The following is a 17,656-nucleotide window of genomic DNA, read 5'->3' as shown; positions in this document are numbered from 1 at the left end:
GGGCATTATGGCCATTTTCACGATATTGATTCTTCCTATCCATGAGCATGGAATGTTTTTCCATTTGTTTTTGTCCTCTCTTATTTCCTTGAGCAGTGGTTTGTAGTTCTCCTTGAAAAGGGCCCTCACATCCCTTGTAAGTTATATTCCTAGGTGTTTTATTCTTTTAGTAGCAATTGTGAATGGAGTTCACTCATGATTTGGCTATCTGTTTGTCTGTTATTGGTGTATAGGAATACTTGTGATTTTTGCACATTGATTTTGTATCGTGAGACTTTGCTGAAGTTGCTTATCAGCTTAAGGAGATTTTGGGCTGAGATGATGGGGTTTTCTAAATATATAATCATGTTATCTGCAAACAGAGACAATTTGACTTCTTCTTTTCCTATTCGAATACCCTTTATTTCTTTCTCTTGCCTGATTGCCCCAGCCAGAACTTCCAAAACTGTGTTGAATAGGAGTGGTGAGAGAGGGCATCCTTGTCTTGTGCCAGTTTTCAGAGGGAATGCTTCCAGTTTTTGCCCATTCGGTATAATATTGGCTGTGGATTTGTCATAAATAGCTCTTAATATTTTGAGATATGGTCCATCAATACCTAGCTTATTGAGAGTTTTTAGCATGAAGGAGTGTTGAATTTTGTTGAAGGCATTTTCTGCATCTATTGAGATAATCATGTGGTTTTTGTCATTGGTTCTGTTTATGTGATGGATTACGTTTATTGATTTGCATATGTTGAACCAGCCTTGCATCCCAGGGATGAAGCTGACTTAATCGTGGTGGATAAGCTTTTTGATGTGCTGCTGGATTTGGTTTGCCAGTATTTTATTGAGGACTTTTGCATTGATGTTCATCAGGGATATTGGCCAGAAATTTTCTTTTTTTGTTGTGTCTCTGCCAGGTTTTGGAATCAGGATGATACTGGCCTCATAAAATGAGTTAGGGAGGATTCCCTCTTTTTCTATTGTTTGGAACAGTTTCAGAAGGAATGAGTATTAACATTTATTAACCCTACTGATGGGCAGTAGGTTGTTTTCAGTTTTTTTCCCTATTAAAATATTTTTTAACCACTACACTATTTCCTGTTATATATTTTCCTTTGTGTTTTCCGCATACCTTGCTGGTGTATAGGGTTGAGTTGTTCAAAACTGAAATCTGCGTTTTCTTTTGTACTTTGATACCTAGTAGAATTTCCTTAGAACTTCAAATAAAGACCCCACTGGAATCCTTGGCTGCAGCCTGCAGATTAAGGTTGGCATATTGTCTTTCACTAGTGCAGTAATAATGGTTCTGATTGCTTGCTGTCCAGTGTGCTCAAGAGAAAGAGACTGGGATCTTACATTAATATGAATGAATGCTTACTGTTGTCTCTCTCAGAGATGTGGGCTGGCTGCAACTGCCTCTGCCTTTCTTGAGACCACCTCGGCAAGGGTATGTGCAAATGTAGCACGAGGCACACCTGCTGCCAGCCCCTCCAGCACGACCATTTCTGTTTCATGGGCAAAATTCCTGGGGGTAAATACTGTGGGCTTGAGGTCTCATTTTAGATTTCAGAGAAAATCTGAAATCGGTTTAATGGCAATCTAGCCTGGCAAACAGAATGGTTATGTCAGCTGGAGTGGGCAGCTTGTAGGGGAACCCTCAGAGGTGCTGCGTTTAGCAGTAGGGATGGGTGAGGGTGAGCAGACTCTTCTCTAGCAAGCACCTCAGTTTTTCCAGTTGTAGTTTTTTACAGTATCTCCCAGAAATTTTGTAAACATATTGTTTCCACTCATCTGATAAAACCTTCTAAATCTTTTTCTTTTTGGAATAACTTGTTTTATGAAATTGTTGGCAGTGGTTGCTTTTCTTATTTGGCAGATGGGTTTTTGTACTTTACGTCTGTCTGAGGTTTATAATATGCTGAGGTCATTTCCAAGGGATTTTACAAGTGATGGTTAACAATTTTTCATCTTTATCTGAAAAATATTTATCTTAAGGACAACGATGTATTTATAGGAAATAATTAAAATAATGCTGCTTGGAAAACAAAGAGTTTGCGGAACACAGAAACCTGAGCTGCCCTCCCCTTCCTTAGTTTAGTCGTTTCCAGCACAGAAATTGTAACCCTGAATAATTACTTTCAAGGACTAAACTCAAACTTATTAACTTCTCTGGCTACTCTAAAGAAAAGCTAAAGAGATAATGTAGTAAGGAATAAAAAGTACATGGAGAAATTTATTTTACTGATTGAACTTTAGAAAATAAAACCTTAGGAAATTCTTAATTCACTAAGATTAGTTTGGGTACCTAGTTTCAAGAAGTAACTTTAGAAACAATACCCACTCTCTAAAAGCCAGAGGGTTTTTTTTTCTTTTTAAAAAAACGTTAGTTTATATGTATAGCCATGTTATGTTGCCAGATACCTAGAAATCCAAATGTCTGTTAAATCCCAAATATTGGAGAAAACAATGCAAAATATAAATATTAATTTCAGCCTCTGTTACTTTAAGAGCTAACCTGTATTATGCCTGGGCTAAGAAAACTTTAAAACCCTGTTATCATTTATTCATCAGAATATTTTTCTGTGTGTGTCAGAACAGTTGGTAGAAATAAAGTTTTTTTATTTGGAAGTTTGAAGTTTAATTAGAAAGTCAAGACAAGCTAGAAAGGGTGTTAAATTTTTTAAAATAATAATGTTATACTTTTTATATTATTTCACATAATCGATTCAGGAAACCAAGAATGTGGTAGACAGAATAATAACACTAATTGCTGACGTTATTGACATTTACTGATTTATTCATAGCTCTGCTGTGCACCTCACATCTATTATCTCTTCACTTCTCCCATCAATCCTGTGAAATAAGTACCTTTGTCACCCCTAGCTTTAACTAAAAGATGCTGTGGCTTTGAAACTTTAAGTAACTTGCCCACCAGCTAGAAAATTTCACAGCTGGAATTTGAACCCAAGCAGTCTGACAACAGAGGAGAAAACTTTAACCATCACAGTTCTGATTTAACAAGGTCTCTCCTGAAACAGGGGCTAAATACTATGATCGTTAAGTGAATACTTCATCCAGGAAACAACCGTAGCTACAAATGAAGCCAATGAGCAATTTTTTAATGGTTTCTCACAGCCAAGTGTAATTCCAAACACCTGACATATAGTATCTCACTTAATTTGCACTGTGCAAGGGATATATTATTTATACTCATTTGTCAAAGAGGCTTGGGGGGTCAACTAACTTGCCCATAGTCATGATTTTTGTAATTTGTGAAGCTGGGATGGTGCAGAATAATGGATTAACATCCATTTATTAAAGATTTTTATTAGTTTGTGCAAGGATTACTTTAGTTCAGTATTTTCATCAGTTACTAAGATGAATATGCAAAAGGCAAACAAATTTCAGATGATACAAAACGGAGTGAAGATATTACAAAATGGAACAATATTCAAAAAGATTTTCAGCCTTAAATTGTATGCTTTTTAAGCATAAACAACACATTCACACATTCAAAGATAACAAGACTAAGGGCCGGGCTTAGTAAGTACCTTTGTCTTACGCCAGAGGTGGGTGGATCATGAGGTCAGGAGATTGAGACTATCCTGGCTAGCGTGGTGAAACCCCATCTCTACTAAAAATACAAAAAAAATTCCGGGCGTGGTGGTGGGCGCCTGTAGTCCCAGCTACTTGGGAGGCTGAGGCAGGAGAATGACATGAACCCGGGAGCCGAGATGGCAGTGAAACGAGATCGGGCCACTGCACTCCAGCCTGGGGAACAAAGTGAGACTCCATCTCAAAAAAAAAAAAAAAAAAAAACTAAAATCCACTCTAGCCTTGGCCAGTGACCACTCCATTGCACCATCCCACTCCTGCTCACACACAGCTGAGAACCACTCTACTCCTTTCCTCTTTCTCCAGGGTGTCATTTTTAGCAAAAGTAAATATATATATATATATATATATATATATTTTCTTCTTTTCCCCTTTTCTAATTCACTGGTGTTACTGGCCAAGTCCAAGTCTTTCCTATGTCTTTGTCCAGGGTGTCATTTTAGCATATATTCATTTTAGCAAAACTGAATATATGTATAACTGTCTGCATGCAGTAAGTTAATTACTGTGACTTGGGTTTTGCAAAAGAGAAAAGATTTATTCTCAAGGCTGCTGAGCAAGGAGACGGGAGAACAGCTCTCAAAACCACCTCCCTGAAGATAAGGCTTAGGGATATTTATAGTTGAGGATGTGAGGTAGTCTAAGGCATGGGGGAAAATGAAGTAAGAGGTTCATTCTGTGCAAGTGTAGTTGGGTTTCATGCCATTTCATAGGACATATGTGCCAAAAGTGGCGTTAGCATGATCTAAGAGTGGAGTTTTCCCCCACCCCGACCTCAAAAGGTCACCTCTTAGGCTCTTAACACAGGCCCAGTTGAAGGATTGGTGGTCTCAACCAGTTGGAACTGGACAGGAGCTGGCCCAAATTCCTGGAAAACAACTGAAATGGCCATTACTCTGATGACCTATGATGTTATCTATAACATAGCCAGTGAAGTTTCAGTGTTTAGCAGTAAAGCCTTCACCCACTGCGGCCTTCAGCTTCTTAGAAAAAGGAAAACAACAGCAACAGCAATAAAAAGCAGGTGACCAAAAGCAAGCAGGGCAGGCAGACCTGACCAAGTTAACCCCCTGCTTTCATTAGCAACAGATCTTAGATATCTTTCCGTATCAGTATCACCTGGAGAGAGCGTCCTCATTCATACTTATAACTGCATAGTATTATATTGTATGAATGTACAACGATTTAACCCATCTCCTATTGATCGTGGCTAGAGTTATTTCTACTAATTTGCTATTAAAAACCATATCACAATAATCTTGGACAGTATCATTGTTTTAATTATTTGTAATTTGTGTATCATAAAATTCACTATTTTTGGCATAAGTTCTAGGTTTTGACAAAGACACAGAGACACGTAACCACCACAACCAAGATATAAAACAGTTCTATCACCCAAAAATCCCCTTTTTGTCAGCCGCACTCCTGGCAGCCATTACTCTGTTCTCTGTCCCTGTAGCTTTGGCTTTTCCAGCATGTCCAAGTATTGAAGCCCTTTGAGTACAACTTCTTTCAGTTAGCATAATGTGTTTGAGATTCAGGCCATGTTGTTTAGCTATCAGTAGTTCATTCCTCTTATTACTCAGTAGTGTTCCATTGGATGCATGTGCCATAGTTGTTTATTCCAATCCGTTTAGGTCATTTGGGTTGTTTCCAGTTTGGGGTCTATTATGAACATAGCTGTTAGGAACATTTGCACACAGATAGAAAATATCTTTTTGTAAAGCAGCCTTATTGAGGTGTCATTTACATACCATAAGAGTCACTTATTTAAAGTATAAAATTTGATTTTTTTTTTGGTAAATTTAGAGTTTGTACCATCATCACTTTTGAGTCTTAAAATTTCATCCATGTTGTATCATTATTTCTTTCCATTTTGTTGCTAAATATTATTTCATTAGGATATACCACATTTTGTTTATCCATTCACTAGTTGATGGACATTTAAAGTTTTGCCTCTTTCAAATTATGCTGCTATGAACATTTGCCTGCAAATTTTTGGATGGACATATGTTTTTATTTCTCTTTGGTAGATACCTAGGAGTGGGATTGCTGGATCATATGGTAAGATTATGTTTGACATTTTACGGAAATGCCAGCCGATTTTCCAAAGTAGTGTTTTACATCCTCACTAGTGCTGTGCTGGGGTTCCTGTTTCTCCACATCTTTGTCAGCACTTGCTTTTATCTGTCTTTTTAGTACCTCGAACCCACCAGTAGGTTTTAATTGCATTTCCCTAATAACTGATTACATTGAACATTTTTTCATGTACTTATTAGTTATGCATATGTCTTCTTTAGTGAAATGGTTTTTGTTTGTTTTTTGAGATGGAGTTTCGCTCTGTTGCCCAGGCATGAGTGCAGTGGTGCGATCTTGGCTCACTGCAGCCTCTGCTTCCAGTATTCAAGCGATTCTCCTGCCTCAGCCTCCTGAGTAGCTGGGAACACAGGCTTGCGCCACCAGGCCCAGCTAATTTTTTTGTATTTTTAGTAGAGATGGGATTTTGCTGTGTTCACTAGGCTGGTGTTGCACTACTGGCCTCCAGTAATCTGCCCGCCTCGGCCTCCCAAGCTGCTGGGATTACAGGTGTGAGCCACTGCATCCGGCCTAGTGAAATGTTAATTCAAATCCTTTGCCCATTTTTAAATTGGGGTTTTTATCTTTTTTTCTTTATATTCTGGATACAAGTCATTATCAAATAATTGATTTGCAAATGCCACAGAATCCTTTGTTTTTACTAAGGGGTCAGTCGTTTTGTCTAAAATAAACACTTCTCTTGTTTTATGCCTTTTGTCAATTTCTGGAGTTCTGAAACCATTGTTTTTTGACAATTTTGTCCTGTTTTACACTACCCTTGGGAAGAGGATTTGCTACCTGCAGGTTCATTCTGAATATATAAATTCCTAGAAAATCAGTTCCTGGGTCAAAGGATTAATGCATTTGTAATTTTAATAGATGCTGGCAAATTTTTCTCTACAAAGAGAAAATTTATATTCCTCTCATACGTGAGTTATAGCCCAGACTTGCCAGTGATGTGTGTTATTAAACTTTCAGAGTTTTGCCAATACTGTATACATGAAAATTCGTTTTGATTGGTGAAAGCACTATAATAGTAGCTACTTGTATGTGTACATTTAATCTGTATAATAATCCATGAGTTAGTTACTGTATTAGTTCATTCTCATGCTGCTAATAAAGACATACCCAAGACTGGGTAATTTATAAAGGAAAGAGCATGGCGCTGGGGAGGCCTCGGGATACTTATACAATCATGGTGGAAGGGGAAGCAAACACATCCTTCTTCACTGAACAGCAGGAGAGGGAACAGTGAGCAAAGAGAGAAAAACACCTTATAAAATTATCAGATCTCATGAGAAGTCACTGTCACAAGAACAGCAGCATGAGGGTAACTGCCCCCAGGATTCAATTACTGGGTCCCTCCCATGACACGTGGGGATTATGGGAACTAAAATTCAAGGTGAGATTTGGGTGAGGACACAGCCAAACCATGTCAGTGTACAGTGACCCAAGCTTATATATGGGGAATTAAGCTTTGTTGAGGTTATACATTGCTCAAGTTCATATAATTTATTAGTGATAGTGCTGGGTTTTGTCCCCATATCTAACTCCAAAACATGAACTCTGAACTGATACCCTATACTATACTGTCTCTGTTGTGGAAAAGGATTTCAAAATTCATCTAATATAAATTCAAACCAAATTAATAAGAGCCTCATCAGTAGGTGAGGCGATCACAATCTCATGCTTAAGAGAATGTAGTTAAACTGTGTTTTAGCTAATTTAGGATAGCATGACCAGAATTGTGAATAGATGCAAAAGTTCACGGATGTGCATTTGTTGATGGTTTCTTAGGTATGATATCAAAAGTACAAGCAACCAAAGAAAAAAATGGAAAAATTTGACTTAATCAAAATTAAAAAATTTTTTTTTTAATTTTCAGGAAATGAAAAGTCAGCCCACAGAATGGGAGAAAATATTTGCAAATCTATAAGGATCTAGTATCCATTAGACTTACATACAATGAAAGAAAGAACTGTTCTAACTCAACAATGAAAAGACAAGTCAGTCACCCTATATAAAAATGGGTATTTCTCTAAATAAGATATGTAAATGGCCAATAAGACATGAAAAGAAACTCAGCATCATTAGTCATTAGGGAACTGCAAATCAAAACCACAATGAGATACCACTTTACATTTACAAGGATACCTATAATTAAAAAAAAAAAAAAAGAAAAGAAGAGGATGTGGAGAAGTTGGAACCCCAACTTTTGCTGATGGGAATGTAAAATGGTATAGTCACTGTGAACAGCAGTTGGGCATTCTCTCAAATAGTTACACATAGACTTCCTCTGTGACTCAGCAATTCCACTCTTACCTGTATACCCAAGAGAATGGAAAAAATATATACACACAAAAACGTGTGTACTCATTTCATAGCAACATTCGTAGTAGCCAAAAGATAGAAACAATCCAAAGTCTACCGAATCTGATGAATGGGTAAACAAAGGGTGGTAAATTCATACAATGAAATATTACTCAACCATAAAAAGGAGTAAAATATTGATACTTGGACAATATAGCTGAATCTTGAAAATATGTTAAACGAAAGAAGATACACACAAAAGGCCACATATTCTATGATTCTGTTTATGTGAAATGTCTGGGACAGGCAAATCCATAGAGACAGAAAGTAGATTAGTGGTTGCCAGGGGCTGAGGGAGAGATTAAGAAATGACTGCTGTGCTGATGGGTGCAGGATTTTTTTTTTTTTTTTAGATGTGATGAGTATGTTCTGGATTTGGATAGTGATGGTTACACACCTTCTGAATACATTAAAAGACTACCAGATTTTACACTTTTAAGATGGTTAAGAACCCAAAAGTATTTTGAAGGACTTTGATAAAATTAGAATAGATGATCTCATGTTTAACTAACAGTGTTAGAAACTTATAGTTCTACTACCTGCTAAAGTGCTTTTGTGAAACTCTGAAGATTAACTTTTATTTGGTATGTACTCTGAGCTGTTGTCTCAAGAGTACAATATTAACACATTTTACAAGAAGTTAAACAGTAATGAAATAATATCTTAGTTGTAATTTGTATTAACAGACTCCAGAAAACCTAAGACCCAGGTTTCTGATTTGAGATGCCCCTGAAATTAACATATTTTTTTCAATGCTTAGTGGCAGAAGCTCTGTTAGCCATCCTCCACTTGACCAGCTTTTTGGATTACCAACTCTCTCCATTCCCTTTGTTTCAGGACATGCTGAGTGGTTATGGCCAGGAGGTGTGCTAAAATCTGGTGATGTAGTTCTGTTCTGACTAATTGACTTGTGTCCTAACCAGAAGTCAGCTGTGTTTGTTCCTAAATGTGTTTATGCTAGTTGTAGTAATTTAACTAAATATTATGTAAACTGACAAAATATGAATGCAAAAGAATTTATATGTTTAGAAACAAAGATATGTTGCTTAAATGATACTACAGTATATCAGGTATGGGTGAGAAACTAAAAATATTGGGTTAAAATTGTAAAATATAGATGCAGTCTGTACTCGGAATCTTTTCAATTTTTACTCCACTTTGAAGAAGCAAAAACTCGAAGTCATAGACAGTGGTGGCTTATGCCAGAAGACCAGCACATCTGCAAAGAGACAAGAGATCGCCTTGACCCTGTATCAGAAGGCTGGCAAATGAACTGACATTTATGTACCCTAATTCAAGAAGAATGTTTTCAGATTTGTGCTTATCATTTTTAATGACTCCTCTTTAAACTTAGTTTTTCAGTTTACCAACTAACTGGCATGATTCGTCAGGGTTTCTGACTCTGGCTAATTAAGTGCCAAAGAACAGGATTACAAATTAGGGGACTCATGGTCCCACTGCTGCACTTAATTAGTCATAGTGTCTGAGACAAGTAAATCAAACTTCATTTTTTTCATGTATTTTAAATGTAAATTTAAATTCCATTGATTGCTAATAGCAAAAGTTAGACACTGGAAAACAAAGTCTTCCCTTTTTTTAGTTTCCCTTTCTCTTTCCCTTTCTTTCTTTCATCTCTTCCCTTTGTCCTCTTCCCTTCTGCTTTTTCTCCTTGCCTTAGAGAACTTGGAAATAGGAGTACAATATATTTTTTATCTGTTAAATAAAATATTTGTTTACTCTGTTTGTAAACATTTACTTATTTAAATCATGCTAATTATAATTCAACAAAATTACAGTTTGCTTTTAACTCAATATTTGCTAAATATGGAAATCATCCTTGCTTAAAATTAATCCTCTAATCAATTCTTATTCTCTGAAATTCATTCATTATGAATACACATAAAAACACAGTTGTTCAAACTGAAAAGACTTGGGTTTGGGCCATTTTACTTGGAGAATAAATAACATTTTCTAATTCCTTGTCTTTTTATGTAGTAATTTAAAAGCTACGTGTGTTTGAAACTTTTGCTAGTTCAAATTTTTATAGATGGATTATAATGAATATTTCAAAAAATGGTGTTTACTCAAGTGTTACAGTACTTACTAAGAATGTATCATGTTGGAGGGTTAGTGTGCAGTTTGCTCTATGTTGTGTTCATTTGAAAGTTATTCCTCTAGTGAACAAGTTAAATCTTCACGTTGGCATTCTTAGAACTGTAATAGCCACTTCCAGCACAGGAATGTTATATAACTTTTTCTATACAGCGTATTGTCAGTATTTGCTATTTTTATAGTACATTTTTTCTGTATACTTAATGGCTACACATAAAAATCCAACAGCTACAAATAAAAACTGTACTTAGAAGTTGTTTATTTGAAAGAATTGTAACCTAACATCAAAAAGATGTCCTGTTTGTATGTAGTGCATCTGCTACCTCTCTGAAGTTTAATTCCAGTCACGCTTTCAGCATTTTGCAAAATGGAATGAGAGGAGAGGGTTTCCTTCATCGGCCATAAAGCGCCTGTTAAGCACTAAAGTGTGGTAACTGCCTGTTTGACTAGGTCTCACCCCCTTTGAGAGCAGGGATCATGAATGATTCATCATTGGAAGCCCAGTGCCCAGCACAGTGCCTAATAATGTAGGCCTTCAGTACACGTGTTAAGGATTTGTACAAATGAATTTTTTTCACAACCTTGTGTCCCTCTTTCCCATCTCCCTCCACCTCACTCCCCAACATCTCTCTCTCCCAATTCTTTGCTCCAATTTATTTGCATTTTGGCACATACATACCATGTTATCAGGGCAGGAATATGAGCTCTGAAGTTGGAAACGTGGCTTTGATGTTAGTCTCTTAATTTTGTTTAATCTTTCCAAGCCTTGGCTTTCACATGTATAAAATGGAAATGTTGATACCCAGAGAGGGGTCATTAGGGCAAAATTAAGGAAAGTCTAGATTAGATTTAGCGTCAAGCTGAGTAAATATTCTTCCCATCTCTTCTTTTCAGTTGTCATTCCCATTTTTTTAAATTAGGAAACTAGGTCTCTAAGAGAGAAATGACTTGCCTGAAGTCAAATGGCTATCTCTCCAGCCACACCCTTTTTTCAGCATTCTGGCCTTGGGGACCTGTAGTTTCTCCAAGTGAACACTCTTTGTGAGTAGCCCCTCAGTACTCATTTCTGCCTTGGTGTTAATGATACCGCCAGCCTTTCCAGCTGCCCAAATCTGGAAACCTCAGCCATCCTCAACTCTTTAATCTCTACCTTGCAAATGGGCCATCCTCAAGCCTTGACATTTTGTCTCTTCAATAATACAATCATGCACCATGTAACATTGGTCCCATACAGTTATAATGCTTTATTTTTCCTGTACCTTTTCTATGTCTAGAGACACACATACTCACCACTGTGTTAAAGTCACCTGCAGCATTCAACACAGTAACGTGCTATACAGGTTTTTGTGGCCTAAGAGCTATAGGGTATGACCTGCAGCCTAGGAGTGTAGTAGGCTATACCATCTAGGGTTGTGTAAGTGCACACTGTGATGTGCACAAAACAAAATAATCTTAGCAAAGCATTTCTCACAGTGTATCCCTGTGGTTAAGCATGACTATATTGGAATTTATTCCTGTTTCTGCATTTCCACTGTCTTCGTTCCTCAGCATTTCAGCATGAGACTTTATCAGTAACTGATCTCTGTCAGAATTATCTTTTTACATACAAAATCAATCATATCACTGGTTTTTAGAGTCCACATTCCTTTACAATTGTGCTTTACTGCAGCAGCCTTATCTTCTACCACTCTGTGTCATGCCCTCTACACTGGCCCCATCCAACTTTTTGCTGTTAGGTGATCTCTGTTTGTGCTGCTTTCCTTTTACTGATGATAAGAACTCTGTGCCTGGTGAACTCCTACTCATCCTTGAAGACTTCCCTAACTTACCCAAATACAATTAGACGTTTAATTCTTTAGGTTCCTAAATAGAGGCCGGGTGCGGTAGCTCATGCCTGTAATTCTAGCACTTTGGGATGCCAAGGCGGGTGGATCACTTGAGGTCAGGAGTTCGAGACAAGCCTGGCCAACAAGGTGAGATCCCTGTCTCTACTAAAAATACAAAAATTAGCCAGGCGTGGTGGTGGTACCTGTAATCCCAACTACTTGGGAGGCTGAGGCACGAGAATCACTTAAACCTGGGAGGTGGAGGCTGCAGTGAACCAAGATTGTACCACTGCACTCCAGCCTGGGTGACACAGCGAGACTCCATCTCAAAAAAAAAAAAAAAAAAAAAAAAAAAAAGTTCCTAAATAGCACCTGGTACCTACTTACCCTATTTGTATTCTACTGTTTTTTACATGTGTATTAATAATTGCCTTTGACCTCTCTTCCCACTCATTGGGCAAATGATTTATTCTCTGTATAAGATGAGAGGTTCTGCTATACCAGTGATTCTCAATGCTTGGTACACAGTAGGATCACTCTGTCCCAAACCAATTGTAGCAGAATCTCTGGAGATTCCCCACCAACAACCCCTACCCATCAGGGATTTTTTTTTTTTTAAACCTCCCCAAATTATTATATTGTGAGGAGAGTTGAGAAGCACTTGTGAACACATGTTAGCACTGATTTGGGGACTTTCTTAGCCCAATAGACCAGTATATTTTAAAATATAAGATAATTATTACTGGTTCTATCTTGACTCCATTCAAAAAAATTAGTGAATGAATAGATGAAAAATGAAAGTGTAATGCCTCTTGGGTTTTTTTTTTTTCCCTGTATTTTTTTCCCCTACCTCTGGCATAGTATCTCACAATGAACTGGTTTGTTTTTTGAGAGAAGTTGTATCCCAGGTTGATCTTCCAGTATTACGCTGTACTTGTACTTAGTGCTGGATAAATGTTGGCTTTGTTTCATTTTGAGCTGCAGTTATGTTATTGGAATTTGTAAGATAGTAACTTTCTTCATTCATGCTGTCAGTTCTAGATGAATTAATATTTTATCACAGTTTGTCCAGTGAAAGCTAAATGATTGTTTTACTTCTGTAACTAAATTATGGCCCAATGAAATAATCTGTTCTAATGCCATTTCTTTAATATCTCAATTATTGACTACTATACAGAGAGTAGTCAATTTTATATTTGATATTGGATCTTATTTTCAAAAGAAAAGCACCTAAATAGACTTTAAGGTGACAGCTTGCAAAATCTCAGAGTAGATTTAGTCTATACTCTCTCAAAAATGTTCATGAATATTAAGTTAAAATTTTTTGAAAACTTAGTATTTGCCTTTGCTACATTTTATAAAGATTTCCTTAGCTTATAATTTTCATAATTGGGAGGGATGTGTGGGAGTTTAAGGTGAGCATAAAGTCAAGCCATAATAGGTTGAAAAAATTCTTCAGTATGTAGAACAGATAATACTGCGTGAAAATATTTTTTTTTAATCTGTGCCTAAAAGATCTTCCAAATCATTAGCACCGATGTTCGGAGCTTGTACATCTTTCCATTATAAGGGCATTATGGTACTTGTATCTTAGAATTAATTTGACGTGAACAGATTTTATTTTGTATGAATAAATAATTTGAAATGAAAATTCATAGTTTTGAAAAAGTCTAGGAGTTGTATTTTAATATTCCTTAGTGAAATAAGTAATTTGTCATGCAGATTCACCTGACATCTTTTCTGAAGTCTACTTTATTTGATAATAATAATAGTCATCACAGGCTTCTTGGAATTCCTGTTTGCATGACCTGTCTTTTTTCTATCCATTTTCCACCCTAATTGTGTCTCCATATTTAAAGTATGTCACTTATATGCATACATTTATAGACTTTTAAAAATTTATTCTGTCTCTTTTAATTGGAGTGTTGAGATCATTTACATTTAATGTAATTATTGATAAGGTTGGATTTAGGTCTGTTTTGCTGTTTGTTTTCTGCTTGTCCCATCTCTTTTTAGTTATTCATGTTTTCCTTCTTTTGGGTTAATTGGGTATTTTTAAGAATGCTATTTTAATATCCCTGCGATGTTTTAGCTAAAACTATTTGTATTTTTTAAACAGTTGTTTTAAGTAATTGTATATGATCTTCTCAGTCTACTTAAAGCTAAAATTACACTGTTCTCTTATGATATATGGAAAAGTAAAGACACTGAACATACCCCTCTTTCATCTTTTATGCCATAGTTGTCATATATATTACATCTACATGTAGTGTAAACCTCACAACAGGGTGTTAAAATTTTTGCTTTGAATGCTAATAATATAGAAATTCAGAAGAAAAGCTAGTCTTTAGTTTTTTTATCTACACATTTACTATTTCTGATGCTTTCCATTTCTGAAATCTAAGTTTTTATCTGGTATCACTTCTCTTCAGTCAGTTTTTAAAGAATTTCTTGTAGTGTGGATCTCCTGGTGACAATTTTGCCTTCATTATTAAAGGATATTTCCATTGAATATGTAATTCAGATTGACAGTTGTAGAGACTCTAGATTCTGTTAGGTTCCTTCTTAAGAGTGGTGTTTTGTTAAGAGCAGGCAGTTAACTTTGCTGAACTCTTGCAAGCTGGCTTTTCTTTGGTGGGCAGCACCAGAGATCTCAGTTCAGTTCTTTTTGCCTTAGCTGGGCTGCATGAAGTCTGCCCTCCATGTATATAGTTTAGGGATCAGCCAGAGACTTGGAGCACAGTGCATACACCTGCCCCCCACCCCACTTTGTGGCTCACTCGTTTTTGGAAACTAAATAGAAAGTCAAGTAATAGATCTATTTATGCATACTCAGTTGAATTCCAGCAAAGGTGCAAAGGCAACTTAATAAAGACAGTCTTGTCAACAAATGATGATAGAACAATCAGATATACATATGCCAAAAAATCCTGAAAAAAAGTTGACTCATATTTCACTGCAGAAATAAAAATTGACTCAAAATGGATCGTAGACTTAAATGTAAAACATAAAACTAGATCTAGAAGAAAACAGGAAGTAATCTTTATTACCTTGAGCTAATCAAAGATTTATTAGCTACAGCAACAAAAACGTTATCCATAAAAGAAAAAAAATTGATCAATAGTGGATTTCATCAAATTAAAAATATTTTTCATAAAACACTATTAAGAACATGCAAAATAGCCTGGGATAAAATACTTGTAAATCATGTATCTGATAAAGCACTTGTGTCCAAAATATATTTTTAAAACTCTGAAAACTCAATAATAAGAAAATAAACCACCTAATTTAAAAAAAGAAATATTTGCTCAGATACTTAGACAAAGAAGATATACGGATGGCAAATTAAAAGATGCTCAGCATCATTAGTCACTCAGGAAATGCAAATTAAAACCACAATGAGATACTACTTGCCCATTAAAGTGACTGAAATGGAAAAGACTGACCATATGAAGTACCAAGGATGTGGAACAACTGGAGTTCTCATACCCTGCTTGTAAGAATGTAAAGTGGTACAACCACTTTAGAAGACAGTTTGTCAATTTCTTAAAAATTTACACATAGAACTGCCATGTGATCCAGCCATTTCACTCCTGTACAAGTATCTATATGGATACGTGCTTTCACTTCTCTTGGGTAAATACCATCTTGGTATTTACCATTTGGATATTTGGTATTTACCCAAGAGAAGTGAAAGCATGTGTCCATATAGATACCTGTGCAGGAGCATTTGTAGCATCCTTATTTGTAATAGTCAAAGACTGGAAAAAACCCAGATGTCCATCAGTAGGTGAAAGGATGAACACACTGTGCTATGAAATGCTACTAAATAAGCAGACAGCAAAGAATTTGATCGAATGTTTTGCCACTGCCATAACAGGGACTGACCATCCTTCTAGCCTCCAGTAACAGTTTTCTGCTGCCCACTTTGTAGTCCTTAAGCCAGTGTCACATGTTTAGAATTTTTGATGTATCTTTGGTACTTCTGTTGCCGATTTTCATATCAGTCAGAATGAGCCAGGTTTTACTGTGATAACAACCCCAAATTTCAGTGACTTAAAAGTTTGTTTCTTTGTCATGAACCGTATGTCCACTGTGGGTTAGCTGAAAGCTCTGTTTTCTCTTGTTCTCACCCTGAGACTCAGGCTGATGGAAGTCATTATCTGACACCTTACTGGTTGCTGTGAATGTTGACTAATTTAAACTTGGTTGATATGTAGGAATTAAGATGAATTTTCAAGCCAGACTGCTTGTTTTCATCAGTATTTGTTGACTGTGTTTTTCATTTTAGCATGCATTAAATCTTTAGTGCCACCAGTGGCTATGACTTTCTTTAATTTGTGGTATTAAAAAATATACAAAATATATTTCAACTTTTATTTACCTCGTAATTGCTTGTTTTTAAGTGGGAAGTATTTTATTCCTGTTAGATAAAGAACCTGAGGTCCAGAGAGGGTAAATGGATTAGTGTGACCATACAGCAGTAAAATTGGACTAGAACCCAGGATTCCCATTTTAATACTTTTGTGCAAATTGGAGAAAGGTAACTACACCATCTCTTTACACATTCTTTATTTTGGCAGTGTCTTCAGTATTTTGGCCACATTTGAGAGGCGTCTTGCACTCCCTGTTGCCAGTGGCTGGAACACAATGGATCACACAGGGGCGATAGACACCGAGGATGAAGTGGGACCTTTAGCCCATCTTGCTCCGAGTCCTCAGAGTGAAGCTGTGGCTCATGAATTCCAGGAACTCTCCTTGCAGTCCAGTCAAAACTTACCCCCTCTGAACGAAAGGAAAAATGGTGAGTTCAGCTTGTGCAATGGGATCTTTGATTTAAAGATTTCCCCTCTTTGGGAGCCCAGTTTGTTCCTGTTTGGTAGTAGTATTTTGGTCAGTTCAGCAGTCTGTCATGGAGGAGAACCCTATAGAAGTACTGGATGGTTTTTAATAACAGGCGGAATTTCACTTTCCATCCATTTCTTTCATTATTTTCCCAGCAAGTATCTTTGGTAGTGACGTTACCTTTGGAAATAAACTTTAGATTCAGCCATTTTAGCACAAGCAGATGATTTCATGCTGGAATGGCATTGGAAAGTAGGTTCCTGTGCTGATGCCAGGGAAATAGATTGTGGATATGACTACATTCTCCTCCTACTTTCTCCATCTCCGGTGTGTTGCACCTTAATTTCAGAAGTGGCAAAGCTGTCTCAGTGATGACTAAGAAGTCAGGAACTTCTTATTTGAGTATTTATTATATTAATAGGTATGGATATAGCCAATATGGCTCAGTCTTTGGCTGCCTCATCTTTGTCTACAAAATGAATATTTTCTATTCATTGTCTGTTCAGGAAATTTTCATCACTCACAGAGATATTCCAGAGTCTCCAGAAGACACAATACTGTCAATTTTAAACATAAACAAATAGAGATAGATGACATATACTTTTAATGCTTGAGATATAAAATCTAACAAATACAAAGTAATGTTAAAATTTACAAACACTCTAAGCATACACATTAAAAAACAGAATTAAGGATTTTTTCTGGAATTACTATACCTTCCACAGTTCTGATGAGTCCTACACTCACAAGTATATTTGTAAATTTCAATTTTTTAAAAGCCAGAAGAAATAAAACTGCTTTCCCTGCAGAGTACCTCACTATGTACCTTGT

At 36.5% G+C, this 17,656-nt stretch overlaps 1 protein-coding gene across 8 annotated transcripts in view; it reads left to right on the top strand.

Annotated features, from left to right (window-relative positions):
• Nucleotides 1–17,656, top strand: part of MRTFB (myocardin related transcription factor B) — a 205,678-nt gene that overhangs the window by 63,270 nt on the left and 124,752 nt on the right. For all 8 annotated transcript variants that reach the window (XM_050774066.1, XM_050774068.1, XM_050774070.1 and 5 more), the window contains one exon: nt 16,564–16,784. In XM_050774066.1, the coding sequence (XP_050630023.1) occupies nt 16,631–16,784 (154 nt within the window). In that variant the 5' untranslated portion in view covers nt 16,564–16,630. The remainder of the gene's footprint in view (nt 1–16,563; nt 16,785–17,656) is intronic.

This window comes from Macaca thibetana, chromosome 20, assembly GCF_024542745.1.
Source record: "Macaca thibetana thibetana isolate TM-01 chromosome 20, ASM2454274v1, whole genome shotgun sequence".
Lineage (NCBI taxonomy): Eukaryota > Metazoa > Chordata > Mammalia > Primates > Cercopithecidae > Macaca > Macaca thibetana.
This window is presented reverse-complemented; position numbering and strand designations above follow the sequence as displayed.